Source organism: Monodelphis domestica, chromosome 7, assembly GCF_027887165.1.
Source record: "Monodelphis domestica isolate mMonDom1 chromosome 7, mMonDom1.pri, whole genome shotgun sequence".
Classification (NCBI taxonomy): domain Eukaryota; kingdom Metazoa; phylum Chordata; class Mammalia; order Didelphimorphia; family Didelphidae; genus Monodelphis; species Monodelphis domestica.
The window spans coordinates 108881207-108901466 of NC_077233.1; the positions used below are offsets into that span (position 1 = coordinate 108881207).

Genomic DNA, 20260 nt, shown 5'->3' on the forward strand with positions numbered 1-20260 from the left:
CTTTGCCATGGGAGAGAATTGTGGCTCAATGGGTAAGAGCACACTGAGCCTGGAGTTGGGAAGACCTAAGTTCAAATCTAGCCTCAGATACTTACTAGCTGTGTGACTCTGGGCATGTTACTTAATGTTAAATGCCTAGGAGATGGCTGAGTGGCTAAGTAGTCAGAGTGCTGGACCTGGTCTCAGGAAGAATTCAATTCTGACCTCAGATACTTCCTAGCTATGTGACCCTGGGCAAGTCACTTAACCTCTGCCTGACAAAAGGATCCACTGGAGAGGAGATGGCAAACCACTCCAGTATCCTTGCCAAGAAAACCCCATGGATAGCTATGGTCCATAGGGTTGGGAAGAGTCAGACATGACTGAACAGCAAAAATAACAAGCTTGGCCATGCATATTTCATTCTGCATTTTTAGTTTATTTTCTTGAAAATGGTGGTTGTGCACTTTATCCTCTGTCTTCTTGCGTTATGATTTATCATTCCATTGATCAGAATTCTAAACTCTTTGAAAGCTATTTTTCTTTATACTGTTCTCATTTTATAAATTATTTTCCTAGTTCTACTCACTTTATATGCACTCATAGAAGTCATTTTATTTGCCTCTGAAATTGTCTATTTTGTCATTTCTTATGGCACAATAATACATATATGCATATGCACCCCCATATATATATGTATATATATATATATATATATATAATTTGCTTAGAGTCTGGTGCCCCCTTAGGATCCTCTCTTAGTTTATAGCTTTGGGCTACTACAAAAAGAGCTACGAACACATTTTTCGGTACATGGATGCTTTTCGTCTTTCTTTGCTCTCTATGGGATTGGTCTCGCAATGGTATTGCTGGGTCTAAGGGCAGGACTTAGTGACTTAGTGGGCAGAGCTCCAAATTTCTTTGTAGAATGGCTGGACCCATTTAGTACGTTAATATATCTATTTTAGTCACTACACCCACCAACAGTACAGACCCAATAGTGTTTGAAGGAGATAAAAATGTTGTTGTAAATATATCGACCCCTTTTGTTATAATAGGTAGACGAGGAAGACAGCTGATACGCTACCTTAGTCGAATAACGTTTTTATATACCTAGCATTGCTAATTTATTCTTACACCCTGCAATGGGTGACTGGGGAAGATGGCAGATTCCTCCTTAGAGGACTTTAAATATAGACTCTGCTCTCATCTGTCTACAATGGTTTAAATGTGGTCCTTCCTAAAAGCAGAGGGATGGCCGGGATAACCTTTAAAGGTCTCGTTCTGTCTTAAGATACTCTGATACATCCTCAAAGAAAACCTGGAGCTTCATGCAAAGGACATTTTTCATCTACCAAACTGCATATTTTTACTTAGTTATTTTAAAAGCAATATCAAACCCAGAGAGAAAAATATAGCATTGATGCCAGATCTGATGAGAGCTAACACTTAGTATCAACATGAATACATTTGAATATAAAGAGGTTGGCTTCATCTGACAGCAATGTGTCTCAGGGCTTGGGGGGGGGGTGAAGTAAGAGAGAGCAGAACTCTGGTTCTTGTTTTAGCTTCTGTAGTTGTGCTCTTCCACTTTGGAGCAGGTGCAAGTGGTACAGAGCGCCCCTCCCAATTCTTTGCCTCCTTCCTCTTCTTTGTCCTTTCCTCCAAAGCCTCAAGTCATGGATGGGGCTGATTTCTGCTGGCCTGAGAAGATGCCTGGCAGGGGGATGCTGCTCAGACCAGGCGGTCTCTTTCTTCTTCCCACCTCATCTTAACTCTACGGAAGCTCTTTGTTTTCTCAGATTCTCCGGCGTGGGATGGAACTGTGGGGGCAGAAGCAGGGCTGTGGTGGAGCCCCTTCAGACACAGTCAAAAGACAGTTTTTGAATTTTCAAGGTGAACATTTCACACCTTAGACATCAGCAAATGGCACAAATCAGGGCTTCACTTATTGCAATGTTGTCTGTCTAGATTAAGAAAGTGATGGAGAAAGCATTAACAATGCAGAATATATACTATATATATATACATAAATACGCATATGTATTTTTTTTTTGGAGAACTGGTTGTTATATGTTTACTAATACACCCCTGAGACGGCCTTTGCCAGAAGGAAGTGGCAAATGTATTCCCATCTCCTGAGACAAAATGATGGTGTAGCAGTAAATAGAGTTGGATGACTTGGGTTCAAATTCTAGCTCTCATACTTGATACTTGAATAACTTAGGAAAAGTCATTTCTCTCTGGGCTACAGTTCTCTCATTTGTAAAAAAAGAAGATCATGAAACAGATCTTCCCAAAGCTATCTTCTAGCTCTAACATTCTGTGATCCATTTATGAAAATAGCAACTATAGAATGGAAAAAAAAGTATCCTCTAGCTTTTGGCCTCTAGTCCTCCATCTCTTCCTTCATCCCATTTGTTTACTAAGCCAGGTGGGATGAAATAGGCTATATTATTGTTTTAGCTTTATATGCTGGATCTTTTCAGTCAAAACAAGTGAATTGACCCAATTGGTCCAATCATTCGGATGGTCTTCTCAATTGATCTTGCTATTAATTCATCCATGACAATTCCTAACAGATGGGAAGGCCAAAAGACACTGGCCTATGTAATATGGTTTCATCTAGCCACAGCTTCATATTCAGACAAAATTTATTGACTGGATTTTCTAAGATGCAAAACTAGAAGGAACCATGCCTTCTATACACTCCCTTCTCCCCATATTAAAAATAAGGAAACAGATCCTGAAAGGTGAAGCAACGTGGCCAAGGTAACAGAGGTAATAAGTGACAAAGCTAGATTCAGACACAGGACTTCTAATTCCAAATCCAAATCTTCTTTCTGCAACACTTATCTGGCAGGAGAGGAAAAAAGCTCATTGAAATTAGGGGAGTGGCCAGAGGTCCCACAGGCTCATAATATCAGTGACTTAGAACAGGAAAGAATCTTAGATAGCAAGTAGTACAAATCCCTCATTTTAAATCTTAAAATTAAATTTTAAATTAAAATTAAAAAAAATCTTAAAAAAAATCTTTATCTTAAAAAGATAAAGAAACTGAGGGCTGAAATGGTGAAGTCACTCAGTCAATGCAAGGCAGAAAAAGGACCCAAGTCTCTCTATTTCCAAATTCAGTGATCTTTCCATTTTAAATAAAGATCCTGGGAAATCTATTCTGTAAAGTCTTAAAAAACATCTTACAGTAGGACCATCAGGCTGACAAAACCCATCTCTCTCCAGTACACTATATCCTAGCATGGGAGAAAGGGCTGAATCTGCTATTAAACTTTCTGTCTTCTCCCAGCACTCTGAATATAGAAAGAGTCTAATAATTCTTGACTGATTTGTTAAAGACAACATCTTCTTTGTTGATTTGAGAGTGCAGCAATACCCTATAGTGGATCAGACCTGGCCCTTGAATGATTAGATAATTCTCTATTAAAACTCAAGGGATTTGGGTTCAGTGTCTATAGGACAAAGGCCACCATGAAACCATGGATTCTACACATAAGTTAATTATTTACTGAGTACAAGTTGAACATTTGGAATATCATAATAATTCTTTTATGTAATTAGAATACAAAGAGTATAGGGGATGGTCTTAATACAGTCTTTAAGATATCCCCAACTCAATAAGCATTTATTTAAGCCTACTTCGTGAAAGGTACTCTTAGGTAGTAGAAATTTGAAGACAAAAACAAATTCCCTACTCTCAAGAAACTTATATTCTTTTGGAACAACATAAAAGATAATTAAGTAAATAAATTAAAAGTATACTTTATACTTGAAGCACATACAGATTTATTTCAAGGGGGAAAAGTGATAATAATTGGGATTTGGGAAGGAGGATCAGGAAAGGCCTTCAAAAGGAGGAAACACATGAGCTGGACCATGAAGAGAGCTATGAATCCTACGAGGTGGAAGAGAAGAAGAAATGCATATTAGATTAGGTAAAGACATGAAGAAGGGTGAAAAAATGTCATGAAGTCAACTGGACTAGGAAGAATATATGAAGGGAGGAAAGATGAACTAAGATTTTTACAATAGGTAGGAACTATATTGCAGAAAACTTGAAATACCAATAGGTTGATGCAGGGAGACTTAAAATGTTTTTTTTTTCTCAACTCCATGTAATATTTTTTAAAACTTTTTTTAATTTTGAGTTTCAAATTCTTTCCTTCCCTCTTTTCCCTCCCTGCAAGCAATTTGGTATATAGATTATATGAGTCAAATCATGTAAAGCATATTTCCATATTAGCCATGTTGTGAAAGAAAACACAGACCAAAAAAAAAAAGAAAGAAAGAAAGATTAAAAAGAATGCTCTGATCTGCATTCAGACTCCATCAATTCTTTCTTTGGAGCAGGATAGAGTTTTCATCACAAATCCTTCAGAATTGTATAGTATTATTGTATTGCACAAAATAGCCAAATCATTCACAGTTGATCACTGTTACAATATTGCTATGACTGTGTACTATGTTCCTCTGGTTCATTTTACTTTGCAGCTGTTTATATGTCTTCCCAGGTTTTTCTGAAAGCATCTTGGTCTTCATTTCTTATAGCACAATGGCATTCCATCACAATCATATACCACAAATTTTTCAGCCATTCCCCAATTGATAGACATCCCCTCAGTTTCCAATTCTTTGCCATCACAAAAAGAGCAGCTATAAATATTTTTTGTTTACATAGGTTCTTTTCTTTTTTCTTTGATCTCTTTGGAATAGAGACATAGTAGTACCCCTATTACTTTGTCAAGGGGTAAACATAGTTTTATAGCCCTTTGGGCATAGTTCCAAATTGCTCTCCTGAATAGGCTTGATCAGTTTACAACTCCACCAACAATGCATTAGCGTCCCAATTTTCTCATATATCCTCTAACATTTGTCATTTCCCTTTTTTCTTATATATACTAGCCAGTTTGATAAGTATGAGATAGTACCTCAGAGTCATTTTAACAGTATTTCTCTAATCAATAGTGATTTAGGGCATTTTTTCACATGACTATAGGTAACTTTGATTCCTTCTTCTGACAATTGCCTGTTCATATCCTTTGACCATCTATCAGTTGGGGAATGACTTTTATTCTTATACATTTGACTCATTTCTTTATACATTTGAGAAATGAGATCTTTGAGAAACTTGCTGAAAAAATTTTCTCCAGTGTCTTGTTTCAAGGTAGCTTATTAAAAGATGCACTCACTTACTTCCCCTTTCTCCTTGTTTCTCCTGAGACATAGTAGTGGCTTCCAGATGTCTGGGACTGTGAAGACATTTAGAGCAGTTAGGAACAAATTATAGTAGGTGCTCAGTAAATATTTGTGGATTGATCAATAGTAAATGGAAGCAGTTAAGTGGCATAGAGCATTGAGTACTGGGCTTAGAATTAGGAAGACCTGATTTCAAATCTGACCTCAGACACTTACTAGCTTTATGGCCCTGGGCAAGTCACTTAATCCTGTTTACTTCAGTTTTCTTATTTGTAAAGTGAGCTGGAGTAGGAGATGGTAAACCACTCCAGTATCTTTGCCAAGAAAACCCCAAAAGGGGTCATTAAGAGTCAGAAACAACAGAAAAAGGATTGAACAACAAAAGGAAAGCAGCTCTGAAGCAGAGGGTACCCTGATGACTTAAAAGTGAGCCCCCCAGGAAAGAATTCCAATAGTGCTAGCATTTGGCTATTGATAGAGCTAGGAAAAACTTAAGAGGTCACTTGGGCCAGGATGTGCACCTACCTAATCAGACCTGCTTATCTGTCTCCCACTGGTCTCCAGATAAATAAATTCCACCACCTCTCTTGATAACCCGTAACCCTACTGTTCTCTTAACCCTAAAAGCAAGCAGTATTCACAGTATCTCTCAGTATAATTTACATCCTCTCCATTTCTTCTGATTATTATTGTTTTCCCCACTTTATTCAAAAAAATTTCCTTTGTAAAATAATGAGTAGGAACAGTTTCTTCTTAATTATGAAAAAAATATCCGTTATTGGGTGGCCCTATTTAATACAGAAGGAGACCAATCTGATCATGTCTATAAAATTTTGGACTAAAATAAGTCCAAAGTTACCACAAGAGTGGTAATGTGCGTTGGCCATGGGAAGGGGTGATGGGAGGGGAGGGAAAGAATATGATTCTTGAAACCAAGGAAAAATGTTCTAAATTGACTAATAAAATAAAATTTAAAAAAAAAAAAAGCAAAGTTACCACGAGAGAAAGAATTTCAGGCCATCGTTCCTACATTTAAATCCTGGCTATTACTAACTACCTGAGTGTGCCTTTGTGCAAGTCACTTCCACAACCTGAACCTCAATTTACTCATCTATACAATGAGGTGGGTAGACTAGGTGAAAAGCTCAGCAGTTCAACAAAGTATTCATTCCATGGAAAGCCCAAGGAATTGAGGTAAAATCAAACTCTGACATTTCCTCTCTGTGACCCCAGACAAGCCATTTAATCTCTCTGTTCCTCATTTTCCTCATTTGTAAAATAGTTGGATGAGTTCCTCTCTAATTTCCCTTCTAGCTTTAAATCGATGACCCTAGTATAATTAAGGCCCCCCTCCAGCTCCACATCTCTTTATTCTGTGATGAGGAACAGCAGCTGATTGAATTGGAATTGTTGGGTAAAAGGGGCTAGGGCAACCGGCCCCTCACATTAGTTGAAGGTGGAATTGGAACAGAAGAAAAGTCAGTAAATTTCCCCAACTTGACTCAAGAAAGATGGAAGCTTGAAATTACATCTGCATGTGTCACTTAAGGTGAAATGAGATGGAAAAGATGCAATACTAAATACACCCCACTTGGAGTTGATTTACCTCTTCCCCCTCATTAGTTTTCTATTACAGCAGCTTCTCTCTCCTTGTGGTTCCCACCACACTTGAAGTTACAGTCTGCGGAAGCAGTAATGGCTGAACTGAGGGTGGCTGGCTGTTCCCGTGATTCCACTAGCCAGACTGTTCACGAGAAGTGAATTCCGCAATGAGAAAAGGAGCCTACGTTTGCTCAGATGTTAAGTGTTATCATTTAAAGAAACAAATCAGGATGATTCAAAGCAAAGCCTCCTCCGACACGAAACACTTCCCTTTTTGCTTGTTAGTGGGAAGACAGGAAAATAGGGATTTAAGAGCTACTGCCTTTGTGCAAATATTTTATAAATACCAGGTGATAAAGATGATTCGACGTATATTTATTGAAAAAAACCAAACCAAACCTTAGGCGTGCCGAGCATTCTGGTAGGCACTGGGGATATAAAAAATCAGAGAGCTCTTGCTCTCATGGAGCTTACAATCTAGTGGCTTATAGGAACAATGCTGGGCATGAAAGAAAACTAGAGTAGGAGTTAAATGGGGGAGCGGAAAGAAAAAAATTAATGGAGACAAAATATTTCCCTTTTCTACTGTTCATTTTCTTTATCTAGAGGCAGACAGATGGTGAATAGATAGAGCAGAGGCTGGAGTCAGCAAGACCTGTGTGAAAATCTGGCTGCAGATGTTGACTAGCTGTGTGATCCTGGGCAACTCATTTAATCTCAGTGTGCCTCCGTTTCCTCAACTGTAAAATGGGGATAATTAAAGCACATAGCCTTCAGGGTTGTTGTGAGCAATGAGATAATAATTGTAATAAGCTTAGTACAGTATGTGGCACATAGTAGGCCCTTAGCAAGTCCATCTTCCTTTCCTTTCTTGTGAGGACCAAAGTAATCTATGTAAAATGACTTGCAAATCTTAAATATTATTTAATATTAAAATAAATCTTAAAAATATGCAATAATAGCTGGCATTAAAGCACTATTTGAATGGCAGCTGTTATTACATCTATCAAAATAAGAGGGATAGACTAGACTATATCAGAATTCCTTGCTAGGGCTGCCATTCTATGATTCTATAAACTGTTGGGAATGACAATATAATTTAACTGAAGAGCCTCTGAAGAATTGCAAAAATGTGTGCTTGAAGAGGCATAGTGGAAAAATGATTGAATTAGGAAATCCAAAGACTTGGGGTTCAAGTTCGCCTTGCCCACTTGACTATGTGACCTTGGAGAAATCACTTAGCCACCTAGTCTTAATTTCATTCTTTGTAAAATGAGGCGGTCAGATTTGTCAGGATTTCGTTCAGCTCTCATGATCTCTATTTTCAAGGAGTCCTTTAGGGAACTCTTATTTTATATTGTTTTCCTAAGTTTCAAGAATGGCTGAATCAGCTAGAAGGCTCTAATGCCTTTGAAGAAAAATTCATTTCCAACCGAAGGCCATATGTATCCAGAGTTGTCATCATAAAGATCTAGTTCAAGGCCCCGAAAACAGGAAGTTGAAATGGATATGTAAAAGCAGCCTCTGCCATGGTGGTGTTGGTGCTATAAGACATATAGCTCTGTACAGAAACGCCCAGCCTTGAGTTCTCCAAATAGCAAGGCTCCTTTCAACTCTTCTGGAGTTGCTGAGGGAAAATCTCCATCTGTGCCATCAGTTACCAATACATTTCCATTTCCGCTGCATAAAACACAAGAGGAAAATAGAAATGAACACAGATTGTTGAGAATACATTTGCCTAAAATGAAGTTCACTAGAATCAGAATTTCAGAGTTGGAAGGGTCCTTGGCAGGGTAACTCAAACCCAAAAAAGAATTCCCACTGCCACTTGACAAATGGTCACTGGGTCTCTTCTTGAAGACCTCCAGGGATGGGGAATCCACCAGGCTGAGGCAGACGGTTCATTCTACTTTGGAAGAGAGGCAGGAGGACATTTTTCCTTATTGCAGAGCTAATTTTTCTTTTCCCCCTATTGTTCCCAATTCTGTTTTCTGGGGGCCAAACTAAAAAATTCTATTCCTTCCACTTGACAGTTTTCCACGTATTTAAAGACAGCTATCACGTCCCTACTGCATCTTCTCGCCTTCAGGCTAAACGTGCCCAGTTCCGTCAACCAATCCTCATATGTCCCGGACTCAAGATCTTCCATCACTCTGGTTGTCCTCCTTGAGACACCGTCTACCTGAAAAGCCCCACAGACCACAGATAATCTAAAGTTTGAGAGTTCATGGAAAGCCAGGCAAGAGGTAGCAGAATTAACCATTTGGCTTGATGAAATTATCCATTGTACCTAAACAGTGCATCCGTGATATTAACAGTTCTTCGTGTCTATTCCATATCATTACCCTCCCATCCCCAACCCTATTTAATAAATGGGAAAATAAGAGAAGTTAAGTCAAAGCCGAGCCTCAAATAATAACTAAAATTCATATCACACTTGTTTTAAAAAGTGCTTCACACACATATAGGCATATAGACACACATCGTTTGGTTTTTACAATCCAGTGAAATAGATGTTCATGTTATTCTCATTTTATAGATGAGGAAGCTAAGACTGAGTGAGGTTTATTGACTTACGTAGGGTCATGAGGCTAGTATGTCTCTAAAACAGGACTTGAACTGAAGTCTTCCTGACTTCAAGTCTAAGCATTAGTTGACTCCATCCAAGTCTTGGACCTGGAAATGCACTTTGTACTTTTTTTTCCCTCAGGGAAAAGCCCAAAAGTGTAAAATCAATGCTAGGAATTATTTTTTAATTTTACTTGGAATTTCTTTAGGTTCCAGGCTAGTGTGGATTTCCTTTGCTGATTTTGATCAGAATGGTTCAAAATAAAACCACAAAAGCAAAAATGTACATGGCTAATTCCTCTTTGATATAATTTCATGGGTCAATTTTTCCATAGGTGTACAAGGCTATGTGTCTTAAGGCTTATGACTCAGTATATCCTTGTGTTTGGGGGGGGGGAAGCTGTTCTGCCCCCTTGTTCTCCCCCCAAAAAATGTTTCTTAGATAAAGTTTTATCCCTGGTTCTCTGCCTTCTCCACTGAAACTTCCCAGAGCACTTAGAAGCACTTTATTGACTGAGAAGTGTCTCCACAAACTTCTTCATGTTATTTGTTGACTGATTTCCACAGCAGGAACATTGTTTACATTGAAAAATCAAATCACAGCTTGCATTTCATCCTAATTTTATTTTGACATTTCACATGAAGTCAAATCCAACTCTCTGGTACATATCAGAATATCCCCTGTGATTTCACCAGTTAGATGATAAGCCCCTTGAAGTGAGAGGTCATTTGAACTCTGAATCCCCCCTGCACCAGTCACAGTTCACTGCAGAGAGTAGGCCAATTCCTGTAGAATTGCATTATCTCTGTGCTTTCAAAGGCAGTATTGTGTTCATTTACTTTGAATTTTGGTATCCTTTGCTGTTTATCAAATGAGTTACAATAGATGCACATAGACACACTTGAAAAAAATTCTTTATTAATTTTTCACTTTTCATTACAAAATGTACGTTGCCAACAACTTGAATAACCTACTTGCTTTTAATTTTTTTTAACCCTTTGCTTCAGGGACTCAGGATCTCCCTATCACTAATTAAGTGTCAGGAAATACTGACTGGCTGGAACCAAGGGGTCATCATTTTGCTATTTATTTCCTTCTCTCAAGCTCTGGAAAAAAATGTCCTCTGTATAAATTAAACAATGAAAAAAAATGGTGTCAATTCTAGGTCATTACAGTCAACAGAATTGTAATAATGCATCCAAAATGTGTGGCCACAATATAACAGGAATACATTTTGAATAAAGAAAGAAATGACATTCTAGCCTTGTTAAAAGGATAATGGTCCCATATTTTTTATTAACAGGTTAGCAAAACAAAATCCAATGGATTACAATATTTACATGTTATTTGAAAAATAAAGTAGTGATAAAAGCATGTCACAATCATTTTCTTTTTTTTTCTTTTTTCTTCTTCTTCTTTTTTTTTTTGTTTTTGTTTTTTGGTAACCATTACAAACACCCAATCCAGGTATGGAACTGTTTAAATACATTTGAAATGAGGCCAATTTAAAACAAATATGGACACAAAATGAGTATTTGTCTAGATAGTTCACACCCGCCCCCTTTCTGGTTTCCACAAGATGCTCTCCCTCCCTTCACCCTCCCCCAAAATAAAATAAACACCCTGCAAATAAAAACCTTATAACAGCAATAAAGGAAAAGGGAAAAAATAAAAATAAAAACCATGCTTTTCAAGTAAGCACCTATTCCACAAATGCAACATCTTTCCATGGATTTTATTTGAAGCTGTGTGGGACCACTGTCTTCTCAGCAAATCCCCTCCCCTTTCTGCCCTCCCTCCCTCCCCCAGACCCTCCCAGTAAAAAAACAAAAACAAACAGGAAAACAAAAAGACACACACACACACACACACACACACACATACACACACGCACACTCATACACACCAGTGTGCACACGGGCACTCGCACGGCGCCCACTCACACACATCTAAAAACTAGGTTTCAATAAAAGTTCTTTCTACTTTTTTTTTTTTTGGAACGAAACCCTTTGTTCACAATCAGAACATACCATATGTGTAGACTCAGATTCAGCCAAGGCTGCTCCCCTCCTGTGACCACTAACAAGGGGGAAACATAGCAGCTCTTCTATAGATCCATTAACAAGCAGTTCTCCAGGCTCCTGGTAGGACAGACATATTTCTCATCCTCTCTAGCCTTAGGGATGTGATTCAAAACACATCCTTTTGCCCACCAAAAACAAACTTGAAGATTAAAAAAAAAGGAACAAAAAGTTTGAAGACCACACATGAAAAACCAGCCAATCTTAACAGAAACTATTTGTGTGAGACTGATAATATGTTAATTCGACAAGCAACAGAAGAACGGTGACGAGGACCTCCTTGTCTGGCCCACAAGCTGCATAGCTGTGCCCTAAGTTTGGTTCTTTAGTTAAATTAAGAAAAACAAGTTAACTTCTTTGTTATTTCCATGTTGAGAATCAAAACATTCCTATTCACAAGAACTAAATCTCCCTTGCCACCCCCCCAATAAAAAAACAACGAAAAAAATTCAAAACATTTTACATGAAAAACTGAATTGTGCTGTATTTGTAACACCGCAGGTCGATAGAAAAGTAACATGTGGCAAACAAAACGGCACAATCCCCTTAAAATTAGCTCACGCGGATCTATCAAATCCTAAATTATGGTTCAACACTAACGAACAGCTTACCTGGAATAAAGGATGACAACTCACAAACAGTTATCTAGTAATTAAAGTCTGTTTCTTTTTTTGTTTTGTTTTTTACTAAAATAATTAAAAAATCACAGTATTTTAAGAAATAAAACCCACACTGGGATTTTAAGCACAATTTGTTTTCCTTTCTTTAAAACTTTTTTTTTCCCCATTCACCATCTTGCCCAGCAGTTCTCTCTACATTTAACCACAACAATGACAGGTAGTACTGACAAATGCAGAGAATTCCCTTGGTTAATTTTGAGGTACTAGGAAACAGGTGACTGTTTTAAGCAAAGCAGTTTTTTTTTTCTTCCTCAAAGCGGCTGCAGTTAAGTCTGGAAAAAGCTTACTGTATTAAAACTAGAAAAACGCACCAAAAGTCGTGCGTCAAAAAGTTGTCCCCCCTACGAGACGTCTTCTTCCACTCTCACGAAGCTCCCCCTTTTCCATTAACCGTCCAAGACTCCACCACAAATCACATTGTATTATGTGGGAGTTGCTTCCACATTCTGAAATGAATGTACTTTCCATAGTGAGGTCCGGAAGAAAGGATGCAGTGATGTAATGGAGTCACTTATTCCACCATTTTAAATAACTTTAATATACACACTCACTCACACAGGTACCAGTGCTTTGAAAATAGATCGTTCAGTCCTAAAAAGCAGCTTTGTTTCTGTCTTCTCCTTCACCCTCCCTTCCCACCCCAATCCCGCCCTCCCACCCCTTCATCGATGTTCAAGTAGGGTTTGATTAAGAATCACACCAAATGCTTATTCGTTTTTGGCCTCTGCATTCTCCAGGAGAGATTTGTCAGCAGCTACCACACACACTGCCACCGTTTCGTCCTTCAGGGAAAAGTCTACCTCCACCTCCTCCTCGTCAACTTCTCTCTCTTCCGTTAATGTTATCTTTGAGTCTTCCTCCAAATTCTCCTTTGGATGGTCATCCTCTCTGCTCACTTGCTTGTTGTCATTTAGAGACCTACAAGAAATACAGATGCGAGAGAGTGAACGGAACATCTTTTCTCCCCAGTCAGAAAGAAACACATCACTTCTCTTTCCCCTCCATCACAAAAGCACCATTGGTTTTCCTCTTATCTGTTGCTGGGAGCATGCAACTGGCCCTCTCCATAGCTGGCATTTTCTTTCTATGCATTAATGGCTTAAGCCATACATTTTCAGATCTTTTAATGGTTTCCTTGTGTGCCTCTGACACAATTTGATATTTGCACAATGTTGCCTCCATTACTTGATCGTAAATGCCAATGGCAAGGGTCATCCTAATCTTAAACCCAACAAACACAAACCAGGGTTTTCTGGCAAGGGTCATCCTAATCTTAAACCCAACAAACACCCCAAGTTTTCTGGCAAGGGTCATCCTAATCTTAAACCCAACAAACACAAACCAGGGTTTTCTGGGAAGGGTCATCCTATCCTTAGACCCAATAAACACACCCCAAGTTTTTTGGCAAGGGTCATCCTAATCTTAAACCCAACAAACATAACCCAAGTTTTCTGGCAAGGGTCATCCTAATCTTAGACCCAACAAACACACCCCAATTTTTCTGGCAAAGGGTCATCCTAATCTTAAACCCCACAAACATAACCCAAGTTTTCTGGGATTAGACACATCCACTGAGACTAGGATAATCAATAAGGATTAATTTCATTACAAGTGATGGGGAAACAAAGATTAAACAAAAGTCTTAAGAGAAGAGCCAACATCCAAGAATGATGGTGGTATTGGATCCTTCCAATTTGGGATTCCAACAAAATGAGTCAATGGGGATTCCCTGGGCTAAGTTTAATTATACAAGAAGGATATTTAACACTCCTTTACATCCACCAAAAGTCTCTGGGGACACCCAGAGCACTGGACGTCCCTCACCATGATCCTGATCATTGGATATTGGGTTATTAAATCTGCATCCTATACTGATGAAGATCGTATTGTCTTAGTGATGACTTTATTTCCAAGGATGATCTCTAAGTACTTTATAGATATGATCCCACCTACCTGGGAGGCCGGCGGAGGAAGCTGGCACTATCCCCAGAGGCAGGACATTTAAGGCACAAAGAGATGAATGACTTGTTCAAGGTCACTCAATGAAAGAGTCAGTCGCAGAGCCAGGAACAGAAGCCAAATCTTCTGACTCCCAGTCCAGCGCTCTATTAGAGAATGTCACGCTAGTGAAAGCTGCATTGACATTGGCCAGATAAAGCGCTACACTTCTATATATAAAAGCGATGGGAATTGGTCATTTAGAAAAAGGGTACCTCGTGTGGCTAGTGGCTAGAATGACCCTATTAAAAACCAACAGAAAGCAAAATAAAACAAAAGCATTCACAGGTGCTAATGGATGATACCAAGAAAATGTGCGCGGCAGACATTTTACAGACGGGACTGCGTCTTTCATTTTTTTTTTCTAAAGGGGTCTATGGGAACACCCCAAAACTTCCCAAACACCACCCCCACCTTCATGTGAGATAACGGAATTCTTTGGGGAGGAACTTACATGCCGTGTCTCAGCACGTGCCTCTCCCACTCGGAGCCCTGTGCAAATGCCCGTCCGCAGAATTCGCATGGAAATCGCTTTTCAGAACAAACCCTGCCATCAGAAAACCTCATGAGATCTGAAAGAGAAAAGAGAAGGAGAGGAGGGGATGGGATTAATCCTTTAAAAGACCAGAGAGGAAAATCAGATTCACAGATCACCAGAAAGACTCATTGATAAATCTATTTTTTAAAGAACCATCTTGGGTGGCTTTTTCTGACATTTCATCCAACTTTTATCTAGGAAAGAATGTTTTCCTGTGGCTGACTCAAGAATGATCCTCGAAAGGAGAACTGAGGTCATCCCCGAATGATGATCCACAACCATCTTGGACTGTGGCTAAGGCGGTGCCTGTTTTTGAGCGTTCTAGGAAGGCTTTTCTGAAGCTCTATGATAGGACCTGAATAAATGGTCCCCCTCGAGGACGGGGACTCCCTCTGATGCTTTTACTTCTATCACGAGGTCTTTGTAGGACTTTCTGGAGGCTCTGTAGGAGCTCGAGGGAGACCGGGCTTTGGAGAAACGCTGGACCAAATGAATAATGGATACACAACCCCAAACGCGTTTGCTCACACGGGAAAGTACCGTGAGGTCCCTGTCGGATCTGGGGCCTCCCCATCCGTTTATCACTCCCTACCAAACAGGGCCAAAGTCTTCCTGTCTCTCGCAAACAGCCGGGCTTATTCTGCTTTCCAGTCACCGTGCAAAGCGAAGGCAGCGCAGGAGAGACCGTCTCCACATATCTGATCACTCTGTGCCCGCGTACACAAGATGGTACAGAAAGATGTCTCCTGCACTGAATGCCATCTGATAAAATTTGCACAACGACATGAACTGGATAGGTGTTTCTCAGCTTCCTTAATCTTTAGCACAAAAAAAGCTATGTGAATGGGGCCAGTTTCAACAAAAGATGAAACATTTTCTCACAAATTAAGAAGATCACCACACAAGCCATTAAAAATAATTGCACAGACTATCTCGCTTGATTCTTTTCATTGGAAATGAGACAGCACCATCTGCTCTGAGCATTAATTCCTTAGCAGGGATTATTTGGGCAAGAAATCAACAGAATGCCTTCCTGACTCCTCCCAAACTACATAATGAAAGGGGTTGGGGGGTGGGGGTGGAGAAGGGATTCTGCTTGGTTTAATTTTGATCTCTTCATGCCTGGTTTCTTCACTTAAAAAAAAAAAATCCACCCTAAGATCAAGCTTTGGCAGCTGGGAACTGTAGTTTGTCTACAGGCTCCCTTTCTTGCTCCCTCTCTCCTTGGGTCTGGATGGGATCTATATATCACATGGAGACAAATGCACGATGCCTCTTAATAACCGGGTATGCATCATTAAAGGTCTAAATTGCAAAGGAGGGGAGGGCTCCACTCACACTTTTCCTCTCCCTTTATGAAACGTGAAACCAGTTTACTTTTCTTCCAATACCCTGAGCTGAGTTTAATCCTACAAGAAGGGTAGGAAGCCCTCATTAACACCCACCGACAGGCTCTGGTTGTCCCTGACTCGATTCTGTCCACGGAGGACTTGCTGCTAGCAAATAAATAAATAGATGAAGTTTTGGAGGCTCCTCTGTGTTAGCCCTTCTCCTTGGCAAGAATGCACCTAGATAGTGGAAAATTGATTCTGGGTCTGTTCAAAGGACATTCAGACAATAGTGGCTATTCTCCTTTCATGGAGCAGTGTGGGGGAAGGGAAGATTTACGCTTGTAATTCCCATTAACATTACTGGAAGTTACTCATGTAAATCCTCCACCCTTTGACGGAAGAATACATTCCTCCCCACCCCAAGACTTTTTCTTTCTGTGTGGTTAAGGTTCATGAATGTGGACTCCACACTCTTCAGAGAGAAGCCATCGGAGACCATTAAGCTCATTCCAGTCACATTGAGCTGGATGTATGCCATAATGCTACTGAGGAGAAGAGAGAAGAAACAAGAGAAAGAAAAATCCGCTCAATGCCCTCCACCACCACCTCCACCCGCCATGTTTCCCCCTCTGCCTTCTAACCCTTTGGGGAGGGCTAGGAGGAGCATGGAGGGCTGGAAAGGGCTGCTCCCTCCACTATACTTTTAACCTCGAAATGAAGATGAGGTTTGGTTGGGGAGATTAAAAAGTCATAACATCCAATGAGGAATAATTTATTGCCTGAAGAGAAACAGCAGGGCATACAACATCCTGAAGTGAAAGGGCCCCTTTGTAGCCACTGTCAAAAGCATGCATAATAAGACAGAGAACTCTAGTCACGCCTCACAGATGGGAAGAGTTCACCATGAAGGAAAGAATACATGTAAAATGGAATGAAGAAAAAAAACACAAGCACACACACCTCTGATGTCACGACCCTCTTTCCTTGAGAAGAAGGAATTTCTACTTCTGCTAAAGAAGGTTAAACATTTTAAATTCTCTTGTTTAAACTATGCTTCTGTTAAAAAAAAAAAATTCCCCCTGAAATACAGGAGAAAAAAAAAAGCACCCTTTTGGGAGCGGTGTGAGGAAGAAGGAGTAAAGTAAAACACTCCATTTTGTATCAATTCCTCTTTGTTATGGATTTTATGACCACACTGGGCTTCTGATTTGAAAACCAGAAACTGCTCTGAGAATGCTATGAAGAAAGAGAGGGAGCTTTTTGGTTCTGAAAGGGACTTGTGAGAGACCAGGAAAAAGGAAGACCCAGTCTTTAATCTTCCCACCGTTAGTGGAGAATAAAGGAGTAATAACTGAGAAATCCTATACCAGGAGCACCTACTGTCACAAGGAGGGAAAAGGTCAGGCCCTCAGCCCAACCTGATGTAAATAGGTAGAGAAATCAGAAATATGAAATAGAGGACTGATGCGTCCCAAACTGGGCATCCGCTTTCTTTCAGGGTCTGGGAGATTTTGGGGATAAAAATTCTTCTACTAACTCCACAAATATCCAAACTCATAGCTATACAAACATATTGTGTCTGATATTTTAGCCATTCTCTATTTTATTTCAACATAACTGATCTAAAAAGGCTGCCTGTCTCTGCTTAATTAGTCTTTATCATTATTATAAGAACCATTTTTTTAAGATTCTAAATAATTTAATTAAAATATTTATTCTGGTGTTTCCATAAATTTCATATAGACCAACCAACAAATATGGTTATGCAGACATACATGATGTGTGACTGTTTTTATAGGTTCTTTTGGCTGAGGGTGATTTTCAAACATTACATCGGCGCTTCACCCCCTCCTTTTTTTTGGGGGGGGGTGTTAAAATGGAAACTTGATTGTGGCTCCGAAAGCTATGCAACCTGAGGCTGGAGCAAAGAGGTGAGAGGGATTTTGGTTCTCACCTTTGCTGTTCATTTCCTCTTCCTTGTCCTCTTCCTCGTCACTGCTGGTCATCTCCATTTTCTCCTTCATTTGTTCCAACTGATCCAAATTGACTCGTCCAACCAGCTCAAAATTACGACTTACCTTCAAGAAAAAAAGCCCAACCAAGAGTCAGAATGAGTCCTTGGATGAACCGATTTTAAAGTAAATCCAGTGATAAGTGTATCACCTGAGTCAATTCTACACTATATAATTCACCACTCTAGAGAATGACCTCCTCCCCTTCTCCCAGTGTCCACTTTCATGGGTGGTTCTGCCCAAAGGTAAAAATAATAGAACTCACATTTATGTACTATTTGTGCCGACACAAAATAATAGCTGATATTTATGCACTTTAAAATTTGCAAAAAACTTTTACATATTTTATTCCATTTTAACCTCACAACTCTGTGACCTGGTGAAGGTATCATTTTCCCCATTTTACAGATGAGGAAACAAACTGGGACTCAGTTTCACTCAGTTAAGGGACCTTTCTGTCCATGGTGTCACAGCTAGAGATGATTAGAAGTAAGGTTTGAACCCAGCTGTACTGATTCCAGAATTAGCACTCTATCAACTCTACAAAGCAGCCTCTCAGCAAATATTATCTTATTTGATCTTAACATTAACCCTGTGAAAAAGGTGGCTCAAGAATGATTGCCCCACTTTACAGATATAGAAGCCTAGAAAAGTGAATTTGCTTGCTCTAGGTCACATAACTGGTAAACAGTGGAGCCAATCCAAATCTTTCCAACTCCAGGTTCCGTGTTCTTTTCCCCATACCATCCTACTCCAGATATCAAGTATATTGTTTTCTATATCAAATTGTTCTTAGTTGTTAAGTTTATCATCATGAGTTGCTTATCTGAAACGTGGCATTTAAAGCACAGGCCCAACCAGCAAGGAGAACTTCCAAAGGGGAAAATAATTATTCACTGATAACGACCATTACTTAGTCATTAATGTCAAAGATCTCGACTTCTATGCTCCTAGCTGTACCAACCCATCTTTGTAATGCGAATAATCTCCCAATGACAGAAGACAGCTATGAATCACATGGAACACCATGTCTTCAGAAGAATCAAAATGTTATGAAGGCTAAAGAAAAAAGGGAAGCACGTGGTAAATGTTCTCAGGTTGCAGGGTATTGCCAATTATGATGGATTTTAAAAGTAGTTAAGGATATATATGTTTTTTTAATTAGAAAATACATGTAATTGGAAATTATATATAATAAACATATATATGTATATATGTGTGTGGAAAAGAAGGTAGGCTAACTATGTAGTGAGAATAAAGGGTAACTGTTGAATGAGTGCCATACCAGTATCCATGAAATATTAAAAGAATTAGAGGAAGGCATCTAGCAATTCCTTTGGAGAGGACTTATAGAAAAATACAATCCTTGGGTGAGTCCTCTTTGCATGGTGGCTAATGCCTATAATCCCTACTTCCAGGGAGACTGAAGTCAGTGGACATCTTGCGCTTGACAGTGTCCAGAATGCAGTCTGCCACAAACCAATATGGCGGGCCCTTGGGGAGAGAGGCCTCTAGAATGCCTGAGGAGGTGGGAATTAGCCCAAGGGAGACAGGGACCAGGTCAAAGACCCTGTATGCTCAGAAGGGAGGCCAGGCTTGTGAGGAGCCACTGCCCTTCCAGATGAGGTGAGATAGGGAGACACAGTCTCCAAAAAATAGGAAAAGAATATATGGACAAAAAAAAATTCCATGGGATGACAACATAGATGGCAAGTAGTACTGATATAAAAAGAACTACCTAGATGAGATCAGGTGAGCATTTAAGAAGCCTAAATTCATGCCCATAGCAGCCACAAAGATGGGAGGTTCCCCCAGAATGCTCCCCCCAATCCCCAGCCACGAGTCACAGCAGAGGCTGCGTGTCTTCCTCAGTAGTCCTACGCTCCCTTCTCACCTGTTGCTGTCTGCCAAGCTAGACTCCTTCCCTTCTGGACCCCTCCTAGATCCATGGGGGTAACTTTATTTGACATACAAATGGAATTCCAAATATCTCATCATAATCCTAGCAACTTTGAGGATTAAGGGCCCTATCTCAGAGTGTGCCTGTTTCAGCTTGAGATGAAAGCCTACATTATAATTACTGTGACTATTTTACACAATTATGGGCAGCTAGATGGTGCCATGGATAGGATGCCTGGACTGGAGTCAGGAAGACTTCTCTTTCTGAGTTCAAATCCAGCCTCAGAGACTTAACTATGTGACCATGGACAAGTCACTTAAACCTGTTTGCCTGTAAAATGATCTGGAGAAGGAAATGGC

The 20260-nt window shown here is 39.7% G+C and overlaps 1 protein-coding gene across 5 annotated transcripts in view; it reads right to left on the reverse strand.

Moving 5' to 3' along the window:
- Nucleotides 1-10257: 10257 nt before the first annotated feature.
- Nucleotides 10258-20260, reverse strand: part of ZNF462 (zinc finger protein 462) — a 161689-nt gene continuing 151686 nt past the window's right edge. For all 5 annotated transcript variants that reach the window (XM_007499632.3, XM_056805309.1, XM_007499630.3 and 2 more), the window contains 3 exons: nucleotides 17944-18067; nucleotides 14575-14692; nucleotides 10258-13040 (listed from right to left, as the gene is read on the reverse strand). In XM_007499632.3, coding sequence (XP_007499694.1) covers nucleotides 12830-13040; nucleotides 14575-14692; nucleotides 17944-18067 — 453 coding nt within the window. In that variant the 3' untranslated portion in view covers nucleotides 10258-12829. The remainder of the gene's footprint in view (nucleotides 13041-14574; nucleotides 14693-17943; nucleotides 18068-20260) is intronic.